This window comes from Rhinoderma darwinii, chromosome 12, assembly GCF_050947455.1.
Source record: "Rhinoderma darwinii isolate aRhiDar2 chromosome 12, aRhiDar2.hap1, whole genome shotgun sequence".
NCBI classification, from domain to species: Eukaryota; Metazoa; Chordata; class Amphibia; order Anura; family Rhinodermatidae; genus Rhinoderma; species Rhinoderma darwinii.
Window position 1 is genome coordinate 15,177,967 of NC_134698.1, and position 26,759 is coordinate 15,204,725.

At 45.2% G+C, this 26,759-nt stretch overlaps 1 protein-coding gene across 36 annotated transcripts in view; it reads left to right on the forward strand.

The window, feature by feature from the left end:
* The first annotated feature begins 8,096 nt into the window (after window positions 1-8,096).
* Window positions 8,097-26,759, forward strand: part of GPHN (gephyrin) — a 264,147-nt gene continuing 245,484 nt past the window's right edge. For 35 of the 36 annotated variants that reach the window (XM_075843622.1, XM_075843624.1, XM_075843627.1 and 32 more), the window contains exon 1: window positions 8,203-8,281. In XM_075843622.1, coding sequence (XP_075699737.1) covers window positions 8,218-8,281 — 64 coding nt within the window. In that variant the 5' untranslated portion in view covers window positions 8,203-8,217. Of the gene's footprint in view, window positions 8,282-26,759 lie in introns of all 36 variants that reach the window. The other variant, XM_075843629.1, reaches the window with a different exon arrangement.

Genomic DNA, 26,759 nt, shown 5'->3' on the forward strand with positions numbered 1-26,759 from the left:
ACGAGATTGTAAACTATAACTAAGGTAGCTACTTAAGGAACTGCACTCAGATATGTCCAATTGGCTTCACTTTTCTTGAAGATATCCATGACTCCCAGTCTTCAACGAACTAATGAATTTCTGATCGTTCTGGGTTGGATCCTAAGCACTGAAGAAAAGTCTTAGTTTTTGGGCTTCCTTTTGATAAATAGGGCTGGCGCCAGGCGTATGTGAGCCATTGGGCAACAGAGTAATAGTGAGCCATTGGACAACAGAATAATAGTGAGCCATTGGGCAACAGAGTAATAGTGAGCCGCCATCTACCTACCCTTGGAAGTATAGAGCCTGGTTATCCAGATCACCATAGACACTGTGGGTCCTGTTATATGTCCTGACACCGGCCCTTGACACAATACTTAAGGGTTTATAAGATGTTTCCGTTTTCTGCTCTGTCTTGTCATATAACAACTACGACCATCGTCAATGATAACATAGTTGGTGCTGTATTACACATTGTATCGTCTACAACCTCCTATATATAATATTTGCAGTACTTAGGTCTGAATATATGCGCCAGTCTCTGCAGGAAGACTGATATTAAAAATAGGCTGACACTAATCATAAGGCCACCATATTACTATGTGGTGTTGGGGCAGATACAACCATAGTGAAGTGAGAAATGTTTGGGATCTCACCTAACCCGCTGCGGCACTCTGTCTGTCCAGCGGGGCGCTCGTCAGCTCATTGAGCCTTGTTGCTTCTTTGCCAACAGCTCCTTCCTTTGCACTATGTGCGGCTCAGCCACATGATTGAGGCCGGGCCACAGGGGATGACGTCAGAAGCTGGAGACCTTAAAGAAAATGTATAGCAAGTGCCAACTCAATAAAAGTCCCGGCATTCATATTTTTTGCCTGCTGTCAAGAGAGCACTAGGGCTGCCCTAGAGCGCAGCTCCATTTTGGAAAAGTTAGCTGAAGTTTGTTCCCGCTTTGCTGTGCTACCCTACATTACCCGCATTACCGCTCCTGATCTGTCAACCAAGTTACAACTGCACTCCCCGGGGTCCGGCATTTAGGTACCCCCTTGGGCATATAGTCTAATAGTACGAAGCATTACAACAAAGTGATTTGTCGTCAAGACTAGTCCAATTTATGCCCAAAATAATTGATAAGCATCATTAAAACATTGAATAAAACTATTAATTAAGAACTGTAGGATTTATATTATTTTGTAAAATATTTTTGGGTTTGTACAAATATCCAGATTTCAACTAAAATAATAAAAGTGTAATTGCCCTTTAAGATTACTACTGTTGTTTAATCACTGTATGCCACTTTTATGTGGGCACCTTATTGCACTATTATATGTACATTACATACTATACTACTACACAGCCGCTTTTTGGTTTTATTATGTGGGCATAATAAGTTAGTTGCAAACTTTATGACAGCATTAAAGGGGTATTCCCAGATTTGACAATTATCACCAGTCCCCACACCGATAACGAGAACAGGGATCTCGAACCCCCAGTACCTCCTCACCACTCGACCGCAGTGAGGAGGATATAAAATGGAGCGGTGGTCGAGCATCCGCAGTGCTGCTCCATTTAGGGGGTTTAGCGCTTCCGTCAGTCTCATAGACTACAGGTGGTGCAGGGAGGAAGAAAAGGGTGATGGTGCTCCAAGCGATCAGACAATTGTAACCTATCCTGTCGACAGGTAATAATTGCCAATTCTGGTACAACCCCTTTAGGCTGCATGCACACGTTGCGTATTTTGCTGCGGAAAATACGCAGCAATACGGCAGGAAATTGCGTTTTTTATGCATTTTTTGGTGCGGATTTTACGTTTTGCTGCGTAAATCGCAGCGGTTTCATGCTGCGGGTCTTGCAGTGTATTTCTGTAGAACTACAGGGATTGAATTCGCAAGCAGAATCGCGAGATAAATTGACATGCTGTTTTAACGGCTGTCACACGGACGTAATCTACGTTCGTCTGAATTCGGCCTTAATCATGTATCTTTTTACTTTTTTTTTTTCACTCCTCCTAAGTGACTAGACTATGCGATCAGTAGATCGCTTATATAATTTACTTCAATACTTCTGTATTATACCTGTCAGCGTTATGGTCACATTTAAGGGCTTATTCACACGAATGAGTGTCAAATCAGCCCTGAAAAACTGCCGATTTGCACCCGTGCGGGACCCGAGTTCATCGATTCCTTATAGATTGAGTCTATTGTCCTATTTTCTCACTGGCTGTTCACACGGCCCGCTAAAACGGCCACGTGAATAGCCCCATATAAGTGAATTGATTTTAATGCAGCCGTATTAAAAAAAATGTCCGTCACGTGGCTGATTATTCCGTTCGTGTGAATAAGCTCTAAGGGGTTAAAACGACCAGGATCAAAGTTATCTCCGATCGTGGCCGTTAGAGCAGAACAACCAAAGAGGAGCAGAATAACCAAAAAAGGACGGCAGTGACGGATCAGCCACATGACAAACTCCAGCGGCGCCCGACGGAACCCGTTGACTTCATAGTCATTGTCGGACAAAATGTGAACACAGCCGAACATTTGCTGAAACTGTAACATCCTTTTAAGTGCAAAGAGGACGGTGATGACATCTTATTTTGGGGCTGCTTCTCTTTAGCGGGTGAGGGGCACCGTTCAAGATAGAGAGGATGAATAACGCCAGATATAAAAAAAAACTGCTGGCCCGTCACATGATAAAACCCTAAAGCACAGCAGTGTCAGAAAATGAATATGATGGGACGCTGTCTGGCCGGCACTGTATTCGGGGCACTCTCTGACAATCACTGTCTATAGGGACAGCCCGGATGCCATTGGTATGGAGATACTTTCTGTTACGCTTCACTACAATTGGCATTTTAATGGGTTACAACGGCATCTATAACTTTTCTGTGTGTATGCGCTACCAGGAAGGTGAAGAGATGCGCCGCCCGACAAGAGCAATAATGTTTAACTTAGTGGCTGGAGAAGTCTACATGACTGGGCCTGATGGAAAAGAAAGGAAATGCAAACAACTACAATTGAGAATGACACTGACTGTGAGTCATTAGATGTAATTGTTTATTCTGCCATTGGTGTAATGGTGTCCAGTGTGATGGTATGGAGTTAATATTCAGCGACTGTATGGTGGTATTATTTCGTAACTGTATGGTGGTGATAGTATTTGGTGACTGTCTAGCAGTATTATTCTTTACTTTATAGTGGTGTTATTATTTGGTGGCTATATAGCAGTATTAGTTGGTCGCTGTATGGTGTTGATATTATTTGGTGACTATATAGCGGTATTATTTGGTCACTGTATGGTGGTGGTATTATTTGGTGACTGTATGGCAGTAGTATTTAGATACTGTTTGGTGGTGGTATTATGTGGTGACTATATAGCGGTATTATTTGGTCGCTGTATGGTGGTGGTATTATTTGGTGACTGTATGGCAGTAGTATTTAGATACTGTTTGGTGGTGGTATTATTTGGTGACTATATAGCGGTATTATTTGGTCGCTGTATGGTGGTGGTATTATTTGGTCACTGTATGGTGGTGGTATTATTTGATGACTGTATGGCAGTAGTATTTAGATACTGTTTGGTGGTGGTATTATGTGGTGACTATATAGCGGTATTATTTGGTCGCTGTATGGTGGTGGTATTATTTGGTCGCTGTATGGTGGTGGTATTATTTGGTGACTATATAGCGGTATTATTTGGTCACTGTATGGTGGTGGTATTATTTGGTCGCTGTATGGTGGTGGTATTATTTGGTCGCTGTATGGTGGTGGTATTATTTGGTCGCTGTATGGTGGTGGTATTATTTGGTCGCTGTATGGTGGTGGTACTATTTGGTCGCTGTATGGTGGTGGTATTATTTGGTCGCTGTATGGTGGTGGTATTATTTGGTCGCTGTATGGTGGTGGTATTATTTGGTCGCTGTATGGTGGTGGTATTATTTGGTCGCTGTATGGTGGTGGTATTATTTGGTCGCTGTATGGTGGTGGTATTATTTGATCGCTGTATGGTGGTGGTATTATTTGGTCGCTGTATGGTGGTGGTACTATTTGGTCGCTGTATGGTGGTGGTATTATTTGGTCGTTGTATGATGGTGGTATTATTTGGTCGCTGTATGGTGGTGGTATTATTTGGTCGCTGTATGGTGGTGGTATTATTTGGTCGCTGTATGGTGGTGGTATTATTTGGTCGCTGTATGGTGGTGGTACTATTTGGTCGCTGTATGGTGGTGGTATTATTTGGTCGCTGTATGGTGGTGGTATTATTTGGTCGCTGTATGGTGGTGGTATTATTTGGTCGCTGTATGGTGGTGGTATTATTTGGTGACTATGTAGCGGTATTATTTGGTCACTGTATGGTGGTGATATTATTTGGTGACTATATAGCGGTATTATTTGGTCGCTGTATGGTGGTGGTATTATTTGGTCGCTGTATGGTGGTATTATTTGGTCACTGTATGGTGGTGGTATTATTTGGTCACTGTATGGTGGTGGTATTATTTGGTCGCTGTATGGTGGTGGTATTATTTGGTCGCTGTATGGTGGTGGTATTATTTGGTGACTATATAGCGGTATTATTTGGTCGCTGTATGGTGGTGGTATTATTTGGTCGCTGTATGGTGGTGGTATTATTTGGTCACTGTATGGTGGTGGTATTATTTGGTCGCTGTATGGTGGTGGTATTATTTGGTTGCTGTATGGTGGTGGTATTATTTGGTCGCTGTATGGTGGTGGTATTATTTGGTCGCTGTATGGTGGTGGTATTATTTGGTGACTATATAGCGGTATTATTTGGTCGCTGTATGGTGGTGGTATTATTTGGTCGCTGTATGGTGGTGGTATTATTTGGTCGCTGTATGGTGGTGGTATTATTTGGTGACTATATAGCGGTATTATTTGGTCGCTGTATGGTGGTGGTATTATTTGGTCGCTGTATGGTGGTGGTATCATTTGGTTTCTGTATGGTGATGGTATTATTTGGTCACTGTATGGTGGTGGTATTATTTGGTCGCTGTATGGTGGTGGTATTATTTGGTCGCTGTATGGTGGTGGTATTATTTGGTCGCTGTATGGTGGTGGTATTATTTGGTGACTATATAGCGGTATTATTTGGTCGCTGTATGGTGGTGGTACTATTTGGTCGCTGTATGGTGGTGGTATTATTTGGTCGCTGTATGGTGGTGGTACTATTTGGTCGCTGTATGGTGGTGGTATTATTTGGTCGCTGTATGGTGGTGGTATTATTTGGTCGCTGTATGGTGGTGGTATTATTTGGTCGCTGTATGGTGGTGGTATTATTTGGTCGCTGTATGGTGGTGGTATTATTTGGTCGCTGTATGGTGGTGGTACTATTTGGTCGCTGTATGGTGGTGGTATTATTTGGTCGCTGTATGGTGGTGGTATTATTTGGTCGCTGTATGGTGGTGGTATTATTTGGTCGCTGTATGGTGGTGGTATTATTTGGTGACTATGTAGCGGTATTATTTGGTCACTGTATGGTGGTGATATTATTTGGTGACTATATAGCGGTATTATTTGGTGACTATATAGAGGTATTATTTGGTCGCTGTATGGTGGTGGTATTATTTGGTCGCTGTATGGTGGTGGTATTATTTGGTCACTGTATGGTGGTGGTATTATTTGGTCGCTGTATGGTGGTGGTATTATTTGGTCGCTGTATGGTGGTGGTATTATTTGGTGACTATATAGCGGTATTATTTGGTGACTATATAGAGGTATTATTTGGTCGCTGTATGGTGGTGGTATTATTTGGTCACTGTATGGTGGTGGTATCATTTGGTCGCTGTATGGTGGTGGTACTATTTGGTCGCTGTATGGTGGTGGTATTATTTGGTCGCTGTATGGTGGTGGTATTATTTGGTCACTGTATGGTGGTGGTATTATTTGGTCGCTGTATGGTGGTGGTATTATTTGGTGACTATATAGCAGTATTATTTGGTGACTATATAGCGGTATTATTTGGTCACTGTATGGTGGTGGTATTATTTGGTTGCTGTATGGTGGTGGTATTATTTTGTCGCTGTATGGTGGTGGTATTATTTTGTCGCTGTATGGTGGTGGTATTATTTGGTCGCTGTATGGTGGTGGTATTATTTTGTCGCTGTATGGTGGTGGTATTATTTGGTCACTGTATGGTGGTGGTATTATTTGGTCGCTGTATGGTGGTGGTATTATTTGGTCGCTGTATGGTGGTGGTACTATTTGGTCGCTGTATGGTGGTGGTATTATTTGGTCACTGTATGGTGGTGGTATTATTTGGTCACTGTATGGTGGTGGTATTATTTGGTCGCTGTATGGTGGTGGTATTATTTGGTCACTGTATGGTGGTGGTATTATTTGGTCGCTGTATGGTGGTGGTATTATTTGGTCGCTGTATGGTGGTGGTATTATTTGGTGACTATATAGCGGTATTATTTGGTCGTTGTATGGTGGTGGTATTATTTGGTCGTTGTATGGTGGTTGTATTATTTCGTGACTATATAGCAGTATAATTTTGTCACTGTATGGTGGTGGTATTATTTGGTGACTATATAGCGGTATTATTTGGTGACTATATAGCGGTATTATTTGGTCACTGTATGGTGGTGGTATTATTTGGTCACTGTATGGTGGTGGTATTATTTGGTGACTATATAGCGGTATTATTTGGTGACTGTATGGCAGTATTATTTGGTCACTGTATGGTGGTGGTATTATTTGGTCGCTGTATGGTGGTGGTATTATTTGGTCGCTGTATGGTGGTGGTATTATTTGGTGACTATATAGCGGTATTATTTGGTGACTGTATGGCAGTATTATTTGGTCACTGTATGGTGGTGGTATTATTTGGTGACTGTATGGCAGTATTATTTGGTCACTGTATGGTGGTGGTATTATTTGGTCACTGTATGGTGGCGGTATAATTTGGTCACTGTATGGTGGTGGTATTATTTGGTCACTGTATGGTGGTGGTATTATTTGGTCACTGTATGGTGGTGGTATTATTTGGTTGCTGTATGGTGGTGGTATTATTTGGTGACTATATAGCGGTATTATTTGGTGACTATATAGCGGTATTATTTGGTGACTGTATGGTGGTGATATTATTTGGTGACTATATAGCGGTATTATTTGGTGACTGTATGGTGGTGGTATTATTTGGTGACTATATAGCGGTATTATTTGGTCGCTGTATGGTGGTGGTATTATTTGGTCGCTGTATGGTGGTGGTATTATTTGGTGACTATATAGCAGTATTATTTGGTCGCTGTATGGTGGTGATATTATTTGGTGACTATATAGCGGTATTATTTGGTGACTGTATGGTGGTGATATTATTTGGTGACTATATAGCGGTATTATTTGGTGACTGTATGGTGGTGGTATTATTTGGTGACTATATAGCGGTATTATTTGGTCGCTGTATGGTGGTGGTATTATTTGGTCGCTGTATGGTGGTGGTATTATTTGGTGACTATATAGCGGTATTATATATTACGGTGTATGCTGCAGATTTCGTGAAAATGGAGGGAAAAAAAACAAAAAAAAATGACTAAAAAGCAGAATCCTACAAATTGACAATTCCGATAATGACAATATACGAGGGAATGGCTATTCATGCAATAATATACTATCAGTCATGTTATACTAAGGTTTTTTTTGATCTGAGCGATTGATAGCGGCGGACAGAGGAAGATTCCAGAATTTATTTGAACTTTTCCAAAAATAAATGCATCTAGAATGATCAAAACTGCAGATATGTGAGAAAAATTAGTGACTAAAGGGGACAGATACTTTTTTCAGGACTTGCTGTCGTTCATCCCATTGAAGACAGGGACAGGCAGCCGCTTGCCAGCCTGCAATGGCTGATAACAGAGAACAATAAACTGCATTCAACTGCTCAGCCAGCGTGAATAAGACAGACATTAGCTTTACACATGACTAGTACATACGGTAGCAATGATGAGCCAGGCTCTTCTCAGAGTCACTGACACAGGAATCCCTTCAGTGAAGGAGCTCTCGCTCGATCACATCGGCTGTGCACTGCTCACGCCTGGCTGCCTCCTCCCCCTTCAGTGTCTCCGTCTTTCCCTCGGCCGGGTTGGATGTGCTCGTCGCTCGGCTTGCTCGCCTGACTCCCCGCTTTTCCCTAGCCCAGGCTTCTCCTGCTCAGTGAACGGCCGGTGACAGCGGCTCCGGCGGAAGGAAGATGGCGGCCGAGGGCATGATCCTTACTAATCACGACCACCAAATACGCGTCGGGGTGCTGACAGGTAATACCGCAGCGGTTCCGGTGACGTGTGTGTATATGTGTCTTGCACCGACCCCATCCTTCCCATTGACATGACAGCGGCTGTGATGGGGGCTCCAGCCGGCAACCTGCCGCTACAAAATGGCACCTGGCTGATAAGAGAGACCATCTTCCTGCAACAGCGATCCCATGGTGCCCCCTGATGTGTGCCTGCAGCTGTATCTATGCAATATTAGCATTGTATCAATGCGCTGCACGGTGGATATCCCTGGTGATAAATACCTGCACATAGTCCCAGCACCATCTCCGATCTGTATTATATGATATGCATGCGATCTGCAGCCACAGACATCGCAGCGCTTTGCATTTACATCCAGATTGCCATGTATCCTATGTATATGTCACTGCACCGGTATATATCTACCCCCCTCCCCCCATATATATACACACACACCAGCCTGTCACTTATATGACCAGATCTACATCATATAGATCTCCATGCACCTGTATAAGGTCCCATATTACTAATGATCAATTACCCCCCCATGACTGCCATGTGCAATTCTTATTCTGGATCTCCAAATACATGGGTTGATCTTGTTGATCATCATCATAATGCATGTTGTGTTACGTTACATACATCTATATCCACTCTCCGTGGGTAGGGGGGGGGGAGGGAAGAAATTGGGAAATCCACCCATGGAGACTAGATAAGGATTGCAGTCATTTGCCAAGCATGATCCTGAGCTCAATGCTGCAAGCACAACGTGGTGGTGGTGGTGGACGCTGCAGTGGGGGACGGACGGCTGCAAATCTTATATTGCAAAAAAAAAAAAAAAAAAAATTTTCTATGTTTGACCTGGGACATGGGCTCGTATGTGAATCCTATACGGTCTTCTATGCCTGGTTGTTGTGCATTGCTCCGATTTATAATTTATTTTTTTTTACCTGTAAAGCTGTATCAGTACGTGGTGATGTAGCAGTGTCAGAGCAGCGCGTATAGGAGCCGTGTGTGTGTGTTTGGAATGATTGTCCCTTTAATAGAGATCAGAAGCGAATGCCTCCCCTTCCTCCATCGCTGCCTCCAGATCTCATTTTCTTCCTTTTTTTTTTTTTCTTCCCCTTCTCTTCGTGATTTATTTATTTATTTTTTGATATGGGAGGCATCGGAGTTTCGAAGCTTCCGTGACGTACGAAGGCGAGAGAGCCTGAAACGAACGATCTGGATGTATTATTGAGGAGCTGACGGCAGAAAATCTGCAATGTAAGGGGGATTCCGTTCTCCATATATCCGATCGTATCGTTATCAACGCACGGAAATCAAAAAAGAAAATATAACCAACGAGGGGTTAATAAATCACGGTTCTGTTTGCGGGTTTTTTTTTTTTTTCCCCCTCCCTCCGGCTTTGAAATGCAGATTTTTTACGAGGTACAATGCAGATATTGCTGCTGACCCGGTTTCCCTTCGGGTGGTCCCTTCCTCGTTACCGAACGCAATTAACGAGAGCAATTTTTATTGTATTAATTCGTGTGTGAGGAAATTTTTTTTTTTTTGGTATAGCAGGAAAAAAAAATGCCTCTGAATTTGGGAATCCCCCTTTCCCTCCACCCCCCCCCCCCCCCTGCATTTGTGACACGGAGCTGTTCACATACAGTAGTGCTGATCTCCATTGCCTGTATCCTCCATCCTCTCCCACGTCTAATGGCAGATTATACAGCGTGTTGTAGCGCGCCGGCGGTGTGTGTAGCCGTGAAATACAATTACAACCGTCGACGTACGGCGGACTGGACGGCTCTGTAGTAAATTGGGCATTTTGTGTTCTAGTCGTTTACGGTACGCAGCATAACTGTGTTTGTGTATAGGTTATCATGGAGGTTTGTGGTGTTTTTTTTGCTCGGCTTTGGATTGTATCCTGTATTGCGGTCTGGGTATTGATTGAGTAGAAATCTGCTAGATTAGTTCTGTAGGTCCCATATGGTTCTTCTCGGGACTGTGTTATCAGATAGAATCTATCTATCTATCTATCTCATATCTATCTATCTCATATCTATCTATCTATCTATCTATCTATCTATCTATCTATCTATCTATCTATCTATCTATCTATCTATCTCTCTCATATCTATCTCTCTCATATCTATCTCTCTCATATCTATCTATCTCATATCTATCTATCTATGATGTCATTTTAGTTAAAAAAATTAGAATGAAAAGAAATAAAAATCCCAAAATATATATATAATTTTTCTTTTGTATGAATTCAATCCCTGTCCCCCCCTATTTTGACTGAAAAGACGTAGCATCGTGAGACCGCGGTGGTTTATCACTGCTTGTATTAATGACGTTGCATTCAGTGATTGGCTGTCACAGTCATGTGACATCAGTGTCAGCTTCTGGCCAGGGGTCTGGGGATGAAGGATTGTAGAAGTATATTGGAAAGTATTTAATTTTTTAGATTGCCGGCAGCAATATGGGGTGTCACATAAGTGATTGACCGATGATCCTATATGTCGGGGGGCATCGCGACTCTCTCGCAATGATCTCATATGTCGGGGGCCTCGCGACTCTCCCGCAATGATCTCATATTTTTCAAACAATATACATAGTATTGATCCCTCACAATATGTCGGGGGGCCTCGCGACTCTCTCGCAATGATCTCATATGTCGGGGGCCTCGCGACTCTGCCGCAATGATCTCATATGTCGGGGGCCTCGCGACTCTCCCGCAATGATCTCATATGTCGGGGGGCCTCGCGACTCTCTCGCAATGATCTCATATGTCGGGGGGCCTCGCGACTCTCTCGCAATGATCTCATATGTCGGGGGGCCTCGCGACTCTCCCGCAATGATCTCATATGTCGGGGGGGGCCTCGCGACTCTCCCGCAATGATCTCATATGTCGGGGGGCCTCGCGACTCTCCCGCAATGATCTCATATGTCGGGGGGCCTCGCGACTCTCCCGCAATGATCTCATATGTCGGGGGGCCTCGCGACTCTCCCGCAATGATCTCATATTCGGGGGGCCTCGCGACTCTCCCGCAATGATCTCATATGTCGGGGGGGCCTCGCGACTCTCCCGCAATGATCTCATATGTCGGGGGGGCCTCGCGACTCTCCCGCAATGATCTCATATGTCGGGGGGGCCTCGCGACTCTCCCGCAATGATCTCATATGTCGGGGGGACTCGCGACTCTCCCGCAATGATCTCATATGTCGGGGGGCCTCGCGACTCTCCCGCAATGATCTCATATGTCGGGGGGCCTCGCGACTCTCTCGCAATGATCTCATATGTCGGGGGGCCTCGCGACTCTCTCGCAATGATCTCATATGTCGGGGGGCCTCGCGACTCTCTCGCAATGATCTCATATGTCGGGGGCCTCGCGACTCTGCCGCAATGATCTCATATGTCGGGGGCCTCGCGACTCTGCCGCAATGATCTCATATGTCGGGGGCCTCGCGACTCTGCCGCAATGATCTCATATGTCGGGGGCCTCGCGACTCTGCCGCAATGATCTCATATGTCGGGGGCCTCGCGACTCTGCCGCAATGATCTCATATGTCGGGGGGCCTCGCGACTCTCCCGCAATGATCTCATATGTCGGGGGGCCTCGCGACTCTCCCGCAATGATCTCATATGTCGGGGGGCCTCGCGACTCTCCCGCAATGATCTCATATGTCGGGGGGCCTCGCGACTCTCCCGCAATGATCTCATATGTCGGGGGGCCTCGCGACTCTCCCGCAATGATCTCATATGTCGGGGGGCCTCGCGACTCTCCCGCAATGATCTCATATGTCGGGGGGCCTCGCGACTCTCCCGCAATGATCTCATATGTCGGGGGGCCTCGCGACTCTCCCGCAATGATCTCATATGTCGGGGGGCCTCGCGACTCTCCCGCAATGATCTCATATGTCGGGGGGGGGGGCACGCGACTCTCCCGCAGTGATCTCATGTCGGAGGCCTCCTAACAATGTTGGGGGCCTCCCGACTCTTCCACAAAAATGGATCGGGCAAGTTGGATTATAACATGCCCGATCCTTTGTTCCACAGCAGATAACCCGCTGCCAGAGAGATGTTGCAGCAGCAGCTTATTTCCCTCCCCATATTGCAATAAAGATGCCCTCTTAGCCGAGTGTTTATGGATATAGAATAGGAGAAATAGCTGCTGTCTTAGGTGTGGTCGGCTAAAAGGTTGCGTCTGGTAATGCAGCTCAGTTCCATTAAAGTGAATGGGGCTGAGCGGCAATACCACACACAACCTGTAGTCATGTGTGGCACTGTTTTTAATGGGTTTTATGGTTTTCTGTTGCTATGGGCCAGAAAGACTCCATCTGTTCTCAGTATATCCTGTTAATGTTTGATTTGGGCTTCGACAATTTAAGAGTAACTGTTTTCATAGCGACATATCAGGAGTTTTGATGGATACGGTGGGCGGTCTGGTTGCGGAGTCCCCTACCGTCGCTGAAACAAAGGTGCAGAACGCTCAGCTGAGCACCCTGGACCTTTGGTTAAGATCAGCGCTCCGTGTTAGGCTGAAGACGGCCTCGTAGAAAGCCTGTACGCCCGTCTTTAGACCAGTTTTACCATCTAAGATACGATACGCCCTCATACATTTACTGAGGTCAATAGGAAGCCGCTTCTTTTATACTAATGGGGGGACTGGAAGGAAACCCAAGAAAAGACGTGGTGCAAGACGACCGATAACCACGGAGCCACTCCAGCTGCCAGTCTTAGGGGGGATTCACACGAGCGTGTATTCGGTCCGTGCGGGCCGCGTGGTTTTCACGCGGCACGCATGGACCAATACAAGTCTATGGGGCAGTACAGACAGTCCGTGCTTTTTGCGCAGCGTTTGTCTGCTGCGCAAAATGCGCGACAGGTTCAATAACTCTGCGTATTTCGCGCATCACGCACCCATTGAAGTCAATGGGTGCGTGAAAATCACGCGCACCACACGGAAGCACTTCCGTTGGACGAGCGTGATTCGCGCAACAGCAGTGAAAAGGATGAATGAAAACCGAAAAGCACCACGTGCTTTTCTGTTTCCGAACATCCAAACGGAGTGTCTTTGCGATGAGCGAAGCCGGACAAGCGTACCGAACTTCACCGGGTTCGGCCAAACTCGTTTTGGCCGATCCCGGCAAAAAAATTATCGGTACGCGACGTCAGGAGATAGTCACTGTCCATGGTGCTGCAAGAGTTAAACTGTTTCAGCACCATGGACAGTGACTTGCGATCCCAAAATACATTAACCTGTAAAAAAAAAACGAAGTTCTAACTTACCGATTACTCCTGTCTCCTTCCTGCAGTCCGACCTCCCGGGATGACACTTCAGTTCAAGTGACAGCTCCAGCCAATCACAGGCCAAGCACAGGCTGCAGCCAATCACAGGCTGCAGCGGTCACTTGGACTGCTGTGTCATCCAGGGAGGAGGGGCCCGATGTCAAGAGAGGCGCGTCACCAAGGACGCGTCACCAAGGACGCGTCACCAAGGCAACGGCCGGGAAGTTCTCGGTAAGTAGGAACTTTATCTTTTTTTTTACAGGTTTTTCGCTGTTGTGTTCGGCATTCACTGTCGAGGGTGCTGAAAGATTTAGCTCTTTCAGCACCTTGGACAGTGACGGCCGTTGACAAGCCTCATCTCTATGATGCCGGCTGCGCGAAAATCACGCAGCCGCGCATCAGACACGCATGACACACGCAGCTGTCAAATGGTTTTTGCGCTCGCAAAACGCTGCGTTGTTTGCGCGCGCAAAAACGCAACGTTCGTGTGAATCTCCCCTTATGTGGGAGCCATGGTTGCCCATATTGGCAACAATAGAAATGGGGTGTTTCACACATATCATATGTTGTCTAGTAACTGGCCCACTTGGGTTTAAATTTTTAGAAATATCCGACCCATATATAAAAATTGACAGATCGTGTGCATCGGCCAATCACAGTTTGCATTGGATCAGAAGTCGTTCCCAGTAGGATGGCCTTAAAGTGTTTGTCCGGTTTCAAACAAATTAATGATAGATTTTGTGTAGTATAAAGTTATCCGGTTTTCTAATATACAGTCGCTATTAATTCCTTGTGGTTTTCAAGATCTCTGCTTGCTGTAAGGGCTCATTCACATGAGCGTGAATCTCGTCCGTGTGACGGCCGTTAGAACAACGGCCGTCACCTGGACCCATGCATTTCAATGGGGCCGTTCACACGTCCGTTGTCCATGGTCATGTGATGGACATACAGGTGCACGGCTCTTTACATGGTCATGTGATGGACACACAGGTGCCTGGCTCGTTAGATGGTCATGTGATGGACACCCAGGTGCCGGGATCCTTACATGGTCATGTGATGGACAGACAGGTGCACGGCTCGTTACATGGTCATGTGATGGACACACAGGTGCACGGCTCGTTACATGGTCATGTGATGGACCCACAGGTGCACGGTTCGGTGCAAGACTCTGCTCTAATACACATACTGTAACTGTAACGATCCCAGCACCTGTGTGTCCATTATATGAACACGGCCAGAGTTTTATCCACTGGAAGTAAACAATGCATGTTCCTAATAAATGACAACAAGCAGAGATCTTGGAAACCGTGCGGAATTAACACAGAAAGTATATTGGAAAATTGTATAAGGACCTGTCCACATGGATTGTATTTAAAGCGTTCTTTGGCGCTTAAATTGGTGTTTGTCAATTCTTTGGTGCTTAAAATGCGCCGAAAAAGTGCCTAATTCCCATAGCCAATGGGAGTTCTAATTACGCGCCAAAAAAACGCACCGAAAGCGCGCACAAAACCGTAAAATAAAACCCACAATGAAAGCGCGTCAATGACTGTAGTTTTAAAAAGCACTTTACAAAAACACTAGCGTTTTTGACACGTTTAATCATCGTTTTTTTTTGTTTTTTTTCGTACCAAGGCCTAACTTTTAATTATGCAAAAAATAACATTCACTTGCTGAAACAGGACAAACCCTTTAAGGTTAGCGGATTACATGGTCTTTGACCTCGTCAGTGAATGAGGAGTTTTTATGGCGGGGGGTGAACGACGGCATTTGTATAATGAAATGATAATTATAAAATGCGCCACCACAAGAGAAATTCAATATTACATAGTGCCCATTCACATCAATGGGTTGTCTGCGTCATGCAGGACCAGTCCTCCAGAGCAAGAGACACTCTTTATAACCTCCCGAACAGAGGAACCCCGTCTGTTACCTCCGAATCCCCTAAAAACTGTGAACCGCCGCTACAAGTGTGTAGGCGGTTCACAGTAGGAGCAGTGACGGGAATGAAGAGGCCGCGGCCCCTTCAGAACATCTGATTGGCGCAGGTGCCAAGATTTGGACCCCCCACCAATCAGATGTTGATGGCCTATCCTGAGGATAGGCCATCAATTTCTTATGACTGGACAATCCCTTTAAATAAAGGGATATTCCCACCATATGTATTGATGGCATTGAATTACTGGTAGATGTGACATCTTTATGGGATCAGTTGGGTTTTTGACCTCTGGGACCTTCACTGGTGACTAGAAGTAAGGGGCCTCAACGCTGTGTCGGAGTTGTGACATAAGCGCATTCACTTGGACGAAGTTGTGTCGCCATTCGCGGCACAGCACTAAGTTTGGAGTGGTGCCGTTTCAGGAAAAAGTGTAAGGCCCCGCCTCACGGAGATTTATGGCGTATCAATTTGATATGCTATCAATGCTTGGTAAACGAATCTCATCTGCCCAGAAATTGACCTGCAGTTGAGATTTTTAAATCCGCAGTATGTCAAATTCTGCTGCGGAAAGTTCATGTATTTTGCCATCAAAGCCGATTCGGATTCCGTTAGGTCAGCTGGACTGACGGCTTGGCTGAAAGCCGATCCCGTATGTCTCTCACACGCAAGATCCAGCTAATAACGTTCCTGTCTAAGTTCATGAACACTTCCCTGATTCCAGTCTCTGTACACCCGGCCTCCAGCGATGACGTGTTGTGCCGACACATGACGGCAGCAGCAATCACGTGCTGACTTCATCGCTATAGGTTGTTCGCACAGCGACTTTCAGGGATCAGGTGGGTTTTTTGGACACTCACCACATGATTTAGTGCGGATTTGCCGTTGCGACTTTCCCGGCATCTGTCAGTGGATTAGTGTGGACACAGCCTCTCACTACCGTACCACTAAAAACAAATGCGGTCCCACCCATTTAGTGAATTGGCGGGTATTGGTGACACTACCAGGAGGTGATTTTATGCTGAAAATAAAATACTTGGCCAAAGCTCACATCGGAGAAGAACATCCGTGAATTGTGCTGACGTAACGACTAGCGAAGAGGATCTGTCAGCAGCAACGTACCAGTTTACCGATAGTAGCCGTATGGAGCGGTACATGACAGAAAAAGAATTGTTGCGGGAAGTCAATGATGACCAGCATTACATAGCCTTGTTATTTTTTGGTTTACATTCATAGAAAAAACGATTTTATTATATTTTTTGCTAATTCTGACGCGCCCAGAAATTTTAGTTATCTATTAGGAACCGTCAGCAAGAGGCGGAGCTGCTACTGGAGGATTTTTCTGGTGACAGCGGCCTTCGTAGCTTGGTAGGTTGGATGCTCATTGGGACTAGAAAGAGAGACTTTGACGTTCTACTAATTAAGATTTCCCGTTTTTATCGGAAATACGGCTTGTGATATATAAAGTCCACACTTGTAAACCGTATCCAGCCAGGAAAGTACCGGCAAGCGCTGTCCGCGGGAGAATAATGGGTCATGTCTATGTATACAGCATTTCTTCGCATTTTGACGATATATCACAAAATGTTAATGATGAGGAGTAGCGACTGTTGGGTTCAATACAGCGTCAATTATTCATATGTGTAGCTTTACGTTTCAGGCGTTGTATTAGAACACGTTCTTTATACAATAGATATCAATTATACAGGTTTATTGATTGAAGTCAATATACATACATTATCCTTCACCTGGGGTACACAGATGGGGACAAATGTTACCAGATCATCCCGGTTCGGGTGGTTGAACACTCCGGACAAACTGATATAATGTGTTATACTTCTAGTGTAGGGCTTGGGGTGCATGATACCGGGATTGAAAGAGAGAATCACTTTGTCATGCCCCGCCCCTTCAGGCTCTATATTAGGCATAACACAATGTCTCAGTTTTGGAGTGTTCCTTTAAAGGGGTTATGTGGGGACCGAAAAGTATTAGCAATGTACTCACTGCAGTATGTGAGTACACTCGCTAATATTCATTCCGGTCCCCCGTCGCGCTGATTGAGATTTTTATGGCGCTGGCAGGGGGAGTGGAAGTCTAGTTGCACAGTCTCCCTTGATGATGACACGACCCTTCGTCATGTGACCGGCCCCGCTGTACCCTATGTAATCGATGCACAACTGCTACATCTATTACGTAGAGTACAGCGGGGCCGGTCACATGACGAAGAGTCGCGTCATCATCAAGGAAGACTGTGCAACTAGACTTCCGGTCCCCCGGCAGCGCTATAAAAATCTATTAAAATCTCATCAGCGTGATGGGTGGCCGGAATGTATATTAGCGTGTGTACCCACATACTGCAGTGAGTACACTGCTGATAGTTTTCGGTCCCCACATAGTCCCTTTAGGAATTATGCCATACAGAGGTCGCACAACTTTTTGTCCAGCAGAGTAAAAATACTCCTTATAGCATTTTTGCTGAGTATTTTTAGCCAAGGAGGAGTTTGTAGTCTGCAGTAATTCAAATTAATAATACATGGGAAGTACTACTATAACTTATACTAATGCTTTCATACATAAAAATCGAGTTTAGGTTAACTAAGATAGTGCCACAGATGTAGATAGTGCCACAGATGTAGATAGTGCCACACTCACCTGTCCCCGTTTCCGCTCCGTCCTCTCCTCTAGTTAGGGTTGGACTGGCTCACCAGAGAACTAGAGGATCCTCTGCTGGGCCAAGGCTCTAACACAATAATGGGCCTTAAAAATCCAGCAGAAGACCTTCCTATTTGGAGCTCTTTGGAGCCAATCACTTGCCACTAGGGTGTATTTCTTATGAGATGATTCACAAATTACCTATAAGACGTAATTGATGATATGTCTTGTGTGTACAATGATAAGAACAAGGAGTATGATGAAATGAAAAGTGGATATGTACATGTTCTTTATTGATGGAAGGTGAGCCAGCAGAATAATCTCCTCTGGTGGGCCCATGGAATTCCATGGGCCCACCAAGAGGTATTCCCAAGATTAAACGGGTTTTCCGGGGAGATAAAATAAATGGCCTATCCCCAGGATGGGCCCTTAGTATCTGATTGGTGTGGGTCTGACTCTCTGAGCCCCCTAATCAGCTGTTTTCAAGGGGCCACGGCGCTCATGAGAGCGCTGCTTTACCTTCAATCCCTTTACGGCTCAATACTGTCAAACGCTGACACGATTGTAGCGACGGTTCACCGTATGTGTGTTAGTGTTTGACAGTATTGAACAGTGTGAGCTATTAAAAGGGTTGTCCGGGCATAGGGCATTTTTTCATACTGGTGACCTATCCACAGGACAGTTCAACAGTATATAATTGGTGGAGTCCGACACCCGGACCCCGCACCGATCAGCTGTTCCATGTGACCACTGCAGCCTGTGATTTGGCTGCGGCAGTCACATAGGATGAAACGTCATCCCAGGAGGCCGGCCTGGATGAAGAAACACAGAGTTTTGGGTAAGTATAAGTTAATCCAACGCAAAAAACCGCAATATCTGCTATTTGTTGCGGGTTTTACCTCCCCATTGAATTCAATAGGGAAATACCGAAACAAATAAGCAGCGTTTCCGCAAATACAATTGACATGCTACGGATTTAAAAACCGCACCACATGTCAATTTCTGAGCGTCTTTTTTTTTCCGCTCTGCATTTATTCAGCGTATAGATTAGATTGGTTCAAATCTCATCCACTTTGCTGCCACTGCAATATGCTGCGCATTTTCCGCAACAAAATCTATTGCGGAAAATCTGTAGTATTTATACTACGTGTGAACTGATCCTTAGTCCCATAGACTTTGAATGGAGCATTCAAAGTTCTCCTTAAAGGGGTTTTCCCATCATGGACATTTGTCTGATAGATGCGGGTCCCATCTTGGAGACCCACACTTATCTCTAGAACGTGGCCCCCAAAACTCTGTTGTAGCTAAATTGGCTCCGCTGCCTCCCAGCCACTTCGTGGTTAGGTGGTCGGGAATTACGGAAACAGCCGAGTGCTCGCTGAGCTAAGCTGTTTCTGTAACTCCCATAGAAGTGTATGGGAGTTACGGAAACAGCGTAGCCCGGCGAGCTACGCTGTTTCCAGAACTCAAAAGCTATTTTATGTTACAAATGTCTAAGATGGGAAAACCCCTTTAATGCGGGGGTGCAATTAGAAGGAACGGTGGGTTTGTAGCCCCCGTTCTAGTGATCGTGGCGCCCCAGGGAACACACGTTTATCACTTATCCTGTTAATAGTTGATAATGTTAATCTTGGGAATCACTTTTTAAATTTTTTTTTACAGGAATTTTCATTTATGGCCTATCTTTAGGCTAGGCCATCAGTGTGTAGTTGGTGGCAGTCCAGTCAGCAGTATAATGGCAAAATTGTTCTCGCTGGGGTCCTGCGGCCCATTCTTTGTCATTCCACAGAGGTACATCCGTAATGGGGTTATTCAAGTGAATGGGCGTGGGCTGGGCTGCGATACCAGGCACTGCCGCGTGTACCGATGCATCTCCGTGTCTGGAACAGCATTGACGAGACACGGTGCTCCTGCAAGCGCCGCGGTCCCTTCGTTCTGCTGATCTTCGGGGGTTATTTTTAGCACCATTTTTGGATATGTGAAGCCGTTTTTTTGTCGTCGTGTCAGAAATATAAAAATTTTTGGGGAGTTGAAGGCATTTTTGTTTCCGGTAGAAACATCTCATTGGGCACTATGGCATAGCTGTAAATATATATCAGTAGACGCCTGCAATCGTTGAGATTCTCACCATGGGTAGTAAAGATGAACTATAATATAATTATATATATGTTTCTGGGCTACTGTTTTACCCTTGCCGTGCCCTTTAGCACAAGTCTCGATGAACTCTATGGAAGTTTGCATTACGATGTGCACCTTAAATGACCCCATGTTCTCGTGCAGTACTCCTAATGCCCAGATGGATTGCTCGCCATATAGCGTGGATATGAGGTAGAATTAAAGAGGACCTGTCTCCTCCCCGGACATGTCTATCTTAGTAAATAATTGTATTCCCCATGAAATAACAATTCTGGAGCATCTTTAATTAGAACTCTATATTGTGCCGTTCCTCTTTTATTCCTCCTAGAAATTTATGAATAAATTGGCAACTGGGTGTTACCATTTCCCTCGTCAAAGGGGCGTGTCCCTAGTCTCACTCTGCCAGCTCTGATTGGGCATTGTCACTCTGTGCAGTAACACGCCCCCGCCAACTGATAACACCCAGTTGTCAATTTATTCATATATTTCTAGGATGAATAATAGAGGAACGGCAGAACCTAGAATTCTAAGAAAAGATTCTCCAGAATTGTTATCTCATGGGGAATACAAATATTTTCTAGAACAGACGTGTCAGGAGAAGCGACAGGTCCTCTGTAAATACCAATGGTTTGTAGTTCTAGGCCGGGTTCACATGAGCGTAATATGGCCACATTTTTGCGACCCTTTTACGACCGCAGATCCTGGTCCGACTGCAGATCTAATAACCGAGACTAACATAGTCCTAGATACTGGTACTGTATATAGAGAACACCTCTTTACCTTGAACCATTGACCTAGGAGAAGACATGTTGATTCATCTTGTCCATTCTTCGTACTTAGTTAATGTTTAACCTTTGTTTGAAGAATTTTTGGCGCCGGTTTTGGCCCGGTTAAAAGGGTCATATCCGACCTGATTATATAAGGGAAGAACATGCGGGGGAGATTTCCAAAACTGTTGCAAAGGGAAGGTGATGTAGTTGCACATAGCAACCAATCAGATTGCTTCTTTCATTTTCAAAAGTGCCTCTTAAAAATGAAATGTTGAACCTGTTTGGTTGCTATGGACAACTACTCCACCAGTTTTGACAAATCTCCCTGAAGATTTCTTTCAGGGCCTCATAAGGTCGATTCCGCTATTGTTTCCGCGAAAAAATTTTATGGAATGGAAAAAAAAACAACTGCAATGGAAGTATTGCCGTTGAAATCGATGGTAATGCAAACGGAAGCTTTGACTTTCCGTTCATCGGTTCTGCAGACGGAAAAGTCGAACGGAAACCCTAAACTGAACCCGACGTTGATGTGAACATGCTCTTAAACTAATGCACGTAGGCAAAAAATCCACCAAATATATTAAGAAGTGCACATATATCTATATCCCAGTACATTAGCCTGTGTACTGATAGTACACAGGCAGTTGTTAGGACATACCTCAGTATGCCCTAACAGGAATATGGTAGGACAGCCCTGGGGTCCTTCAATGGACCCTGTGCTGTCTGCCCATATATGGTATGTCCCTCAATCACGTCACAGGAATTTCCTGTGACACGATCCAAGGGGCATCCCCCCTTCTCATTTTCCCCTGAATGCTGCAGTCAGCTGTGATCGCAGCATTCAGGAGAATAGTGGCGGAGAGTAGCGGTTTCTCTGATCTTCACCGTTATAGAGCGGGGCTGCGGCTGTATGATACAGCCATTGCCCTGCTCCTGACAGGAAGTGCGCGCGTGGTCAGCATGAGGTGATGCGGCCGGCGCTGTACTCATGAACGGCGGTTCAGGCACTGAAGACAGAACATGGGGGTGTTTTGCAGTGCGCCCGCCGTGTTCTGTCTTCAGTGCCGCCGCTCATTAGTGCAGCGCCGGCCGCATCGCATCATCCTGACGGCGCACACTTGTTATCAGGACTCAGGAGCGCGGCAATGACTGTATTACACAGCCGCAGCCCCGCTCTCATACATTCATGTATTACTATACTTGGCTGTGCGGCCGCCGTGTTCTGTCTTCAGTGTCACTGCTCATTAGTGCAGCGCCAGCCGCATCGCATCATCCTGACGGCGCGCACTTGTCAGGACTCGGGAGCGGGGCAATGACTGTATTACACAGCCGCAGCCCCGCTCTCATACATTCATGTGTTACTATACTTGGCTGTGCGGCCGCACAGCTAAGTATCGAAATACATGAAACAACGGTATCGAACCATTTGGGGATGCAGAGTATCGAAACAGTATCGAAGTTTCGATGCATCGTGCATTCCTATTTGGCATATACAGTTTTTCCAAAATAAAAAAAATGGATACCAACTGTGTACCTTTTTTTGATGAGTTCGAGTCCTGAGCAAGTCCCCTTTATGATGTCTATATGTCCTTATAAACTATATGGACAGGGGTATCTTCTAAAGTTCACACTTGTGTTGTATAATCCATTACTCGGCTTCGTTTTTAGATCCGAAAAACGGATTAAATCAAATCCGTTAAAAATCCCCTTGAAATCAATGGGATTTTAAATTGCATCCGTCCGCGTCTCTTCGCATTCGTTATGTCAGTCGTCCGTTTTTTTTACGGAGATAAAAGTGCAGACTACAGGACTTTTTTCTCTGTTACAAAAAAAACCGTTAATATACGTTTACCGCTTTTCTGTCAGGGGATGAGAGGATCGAAAGAAAAAACATAAAGCAACAGTTCCGTTAGAATTACCATTGATTTCAATGGTAATTATTTTGTTTCGGTTGCCTTCCATTCGCTAGGTTTCCGGAAACCGTTTTTGATGGCAGCCGAGTGGCACCCGATAGTCTTCACGGACGCATTCACTTTAGCGGGTGAATCGGGTCCGTGAAAAATAATCAGAATCTCGGAGGAAAGATAAGGACATGTTCTATCTTACCTCGGATCACTGACGGGACACGGTCGCGTGCATGAGGCGTAATCTGTTTTTATAACAGCATCCGTTAAAAAACAAAACGTATGATATTGAAATGGATAGGGCAACGCAAATGTGAAGATATAAATCTCGTTCCGACGAGTTGAACGAATGACGTCATGGTCTGAATTGGGTCTTACTCATCACTAGTTCTTTTCTGCAGATTAGTTTTTCCGGATCTGAAAATACAGCGAGTCATGATGATGTCATAGAGTAATGCGGCGTTTAACTTTAGAAACCCGTGGGTTGCGGTACAATGGTCTATTAATATACGAGGTACACACAAGTGTTTCATCAGTCTCGTATTGTGTGGTCCTATCAATCTTCTGCGTCAATAAATAGCATTGACATTTCGCTGGAACTTCTTCTACTCCTAAAGTTTGTGTGACTTTTCCAAGTTTTCTCACCTCTGACTACGTTCTACCATGAGACTGGTAAGTCTATTTCGAGGGTGTATTCACACGTCGCAGTCATATTTACATTTTTGCGAAATCCGTGACATGACTGCAACGTGTGAATACACCCTGTGTACAGCTGTCCTTTCTAGGCTGATAATAAGTTGTTTTTTTTCCGTAGTATTCTACAAGCGCCCCTCTTGTCCATAGGATGTGTCTGGTATTGCAGCTCAGCCCCATTTTTGTAAATAGAGCAGACCTGCAATACCAGGCACAGCCTATGAACATGAGTGGTGCTGTTTTTGAAGTCCCCCTTCAGCTCACGTTTCTGAACTATGTTTATCGTGTACGACTGGAATGCTCCCGACGTGTCCATAGGGCTCCATTAGCCGACGGAGACCAAACATTTTCCTTTCGGCCGCTGTCGGGCGGGTATACGTCGGTGTACTTTTATTTTTCACGTATGAAATAGCGTTGTAGACTGCGCTAATCCATCCGAAGGGATTCCAATTAAAAAGGTATACCGCGTGGTATGTTTTTTTAACATGGGAGCCTATGTTTGACGGATGCTGCTGTTAGGTTAAACGTGTACTTCAGTGTCCTAAACTGTCCGTATATAAACTCTCATCACTGTATAATAGAAAAGTACTACAACTATTCATTATGCCTTGTGTTTCAAGTCCTCACCTTTTTCCAAGATATTTTTTTTGCTGTCAGTGAATGAAAACACAGTTGTTTACATTCAGAGGCTGCAAATGGGCACATAGCTAGTCCTACTCTCAGCTGAGGTGCGGATACAGTTGTCTCCAGTCTAGGTAATGCTTTGTGGGAAAATACGCAGGAAACCTCAAGAAATTTGCTGGAAAAACGCAGCTGATGGTGCGGTATTTTGATGCATTTTTCGTTGCGCTTTTTATGTTGTGCTGCGTGAATCGCGGCGTTTTTCTGTAGAACTACAGGGATAGAATTTGCAAGCCAAATCGCGAGGTAAGTTGACATGCTGCGGTTTCGCAACGTTGGCATGAGATTCCCTAGAATCTCATCGTCTATGCTGGTACTGTATTACTCTGCAGTTTTGCCACGCTCAAATACGCGCGTCAGAACCGCACATAATACGCTTTGTTTGGATTGACCGTTGGGGTACGTTCACATAGAGTTTATTGCAGGCAGAAAAATCTGCCTCAAAATTACATTTTGACCGGTTTGCAGTTTCTTTGCCGCGTTTTTTGCTGTGTTTTTTAAGACATTTTCTGGCCACGGCTATTGAGCGCCGTGGACAAAAACCCCAGCGAAAAACGCTTTCTCAGCCTCCCATTGATTTCAATGGGAGTTCAGAGACGGAAACACAAGAAGAAAGAGCATGTCGCTTCTTTTGCCCGCCAAATCAATGGGAGGCAATTTCAGACATTTTTGGCGCGGTTTCCGCATCAAAAACAGGGCAAAAAAACTCAGTGTGAACTAGCCCTTTATCTTGAAAATGGTGAGGGATTGAAACAGAAAGTAGTTGTACAACTTTCTATTTATGCAGGGATTTAAAGCGCCCCTCTGGTCCTGGAGCAACATTTTAAATATGATGGTGTATATGGAGTAATAATATCTCGTGCCTTCCACTTGTGCCCCTCTGCTGTGGATCCGCCGGTTTAGAGTCCCCTCTGTGCTGTCCCAAAACGGCTGCAGCGCTTCTTAGACGGAGTCTGAGACACTCCCGCTGTTCTCAGATTGGTCAGAGCTGCTCACGTGACCAGTTCTATCCATTCCGTAAACAGAGGGAGTGTCTTAGACGCCGTTTGAGAAATCCCGTAGCCATTTTGAGACAACACAGAGGGGACCCTAAAACAGCGGATCCACAGCATAGGGGGGCAACTGGAGGACACCAGGTAATATTACTCCACATGCCCCATCACATTTATAATTTTGGCCATGAGACCGGAGGGTCGCTTTAAGCTTCATTACCTAAAACTGTAAATCTCCTTTAAAGCTGTGTTCACACCTGCGTTGGTCAGGAGCTTCCGTCACTGATTCTGTAAAATATCCCGGAGAGATTAGAGCAGCAAAAGCGCTTTTTTGTCTGGTAAAATGATGGAAACCAGGAAAGTAACCTGATGGACTCCATTATAGTCGATGAGGTTCGTCATTGCCGTTGGTATCGGTCATGGCGGATCCGAATCTGCCGTGATTTTTGTCGTTGTGCTTTTTTTTTTCGTTTTATGTACGTTTTTAGTATGGAATCCTTTTATGTGGTACTTTGGAGCGCTCCTCGTGTAGAAGCTGATAAGATTGGTTTATCTCCGAGTCAATGAACTTATTTGTACTGATTCGGACTTGCAGCCTGTTGACGATTTGTTCACAGACAAACCCCTGCCCACTTAGTGGAGGTCCTGCGGACAAGACCAGAGCATAGTCCCTGTGCGGAATTAAATGAACTATGAATCCTTCTGTAACTCGGGGTCAGTTCATGTGCTCAGTGTCCTTCACTCCTTGTGTGGTTTTCCATTAAATCGTACCTATCAATATATTTTATTTGCATAAAATTTGTGAATACATTAAACTTTGTAACATATGTTATTAGCGGAAATTCGCACCTCCCCCCCCTTTCCACTTTATTTGTCCCGCAAACAATCCATCTAGAGTAACACCGTAAGTAGTAGGGAGGGAGGGGGATGCAGCTGCAGGTCCGATCACTCTATGACTGTGGGACTGCATGCTGCAAAAAACATGTGGGAACAGAAGTGGGGAAATATGTACTTTCAAACACCCTGAACTCAAGGGGTTTCCCTTTAATCAATATTTATCACTATCCACAGGATTAGGGTTGCACAATGCATCGAAACTTCGATACTGTTTCGATACCGTGCACCCTCAAAAGGTTCAATACCGTTATTTCATGTATTTCAATACTAAGCTGTGCTGCCGCACAGCTTAGTATTGTAACACATGAATGTTGTTAGGGCGGGACTGCGGCTGTGTGATACAGCCATTGCCGCGCTCCTGAGGCCTGACAAGTGCGCGCGGTCAGCATGAGTTGATGCGACCAGCGCTGCACTAATGAGCGCCGGCACTAAAGACAGAACATGGCGGGCGCAGTGCAATGCACCCCCATGTTCTGTCCTCAGCGCCTGTGCCAACTCTCATTAGTGCAGCGCCGGCCGCATCACCTCATAATGATCGCGCGCACACACTAATTGTCTGG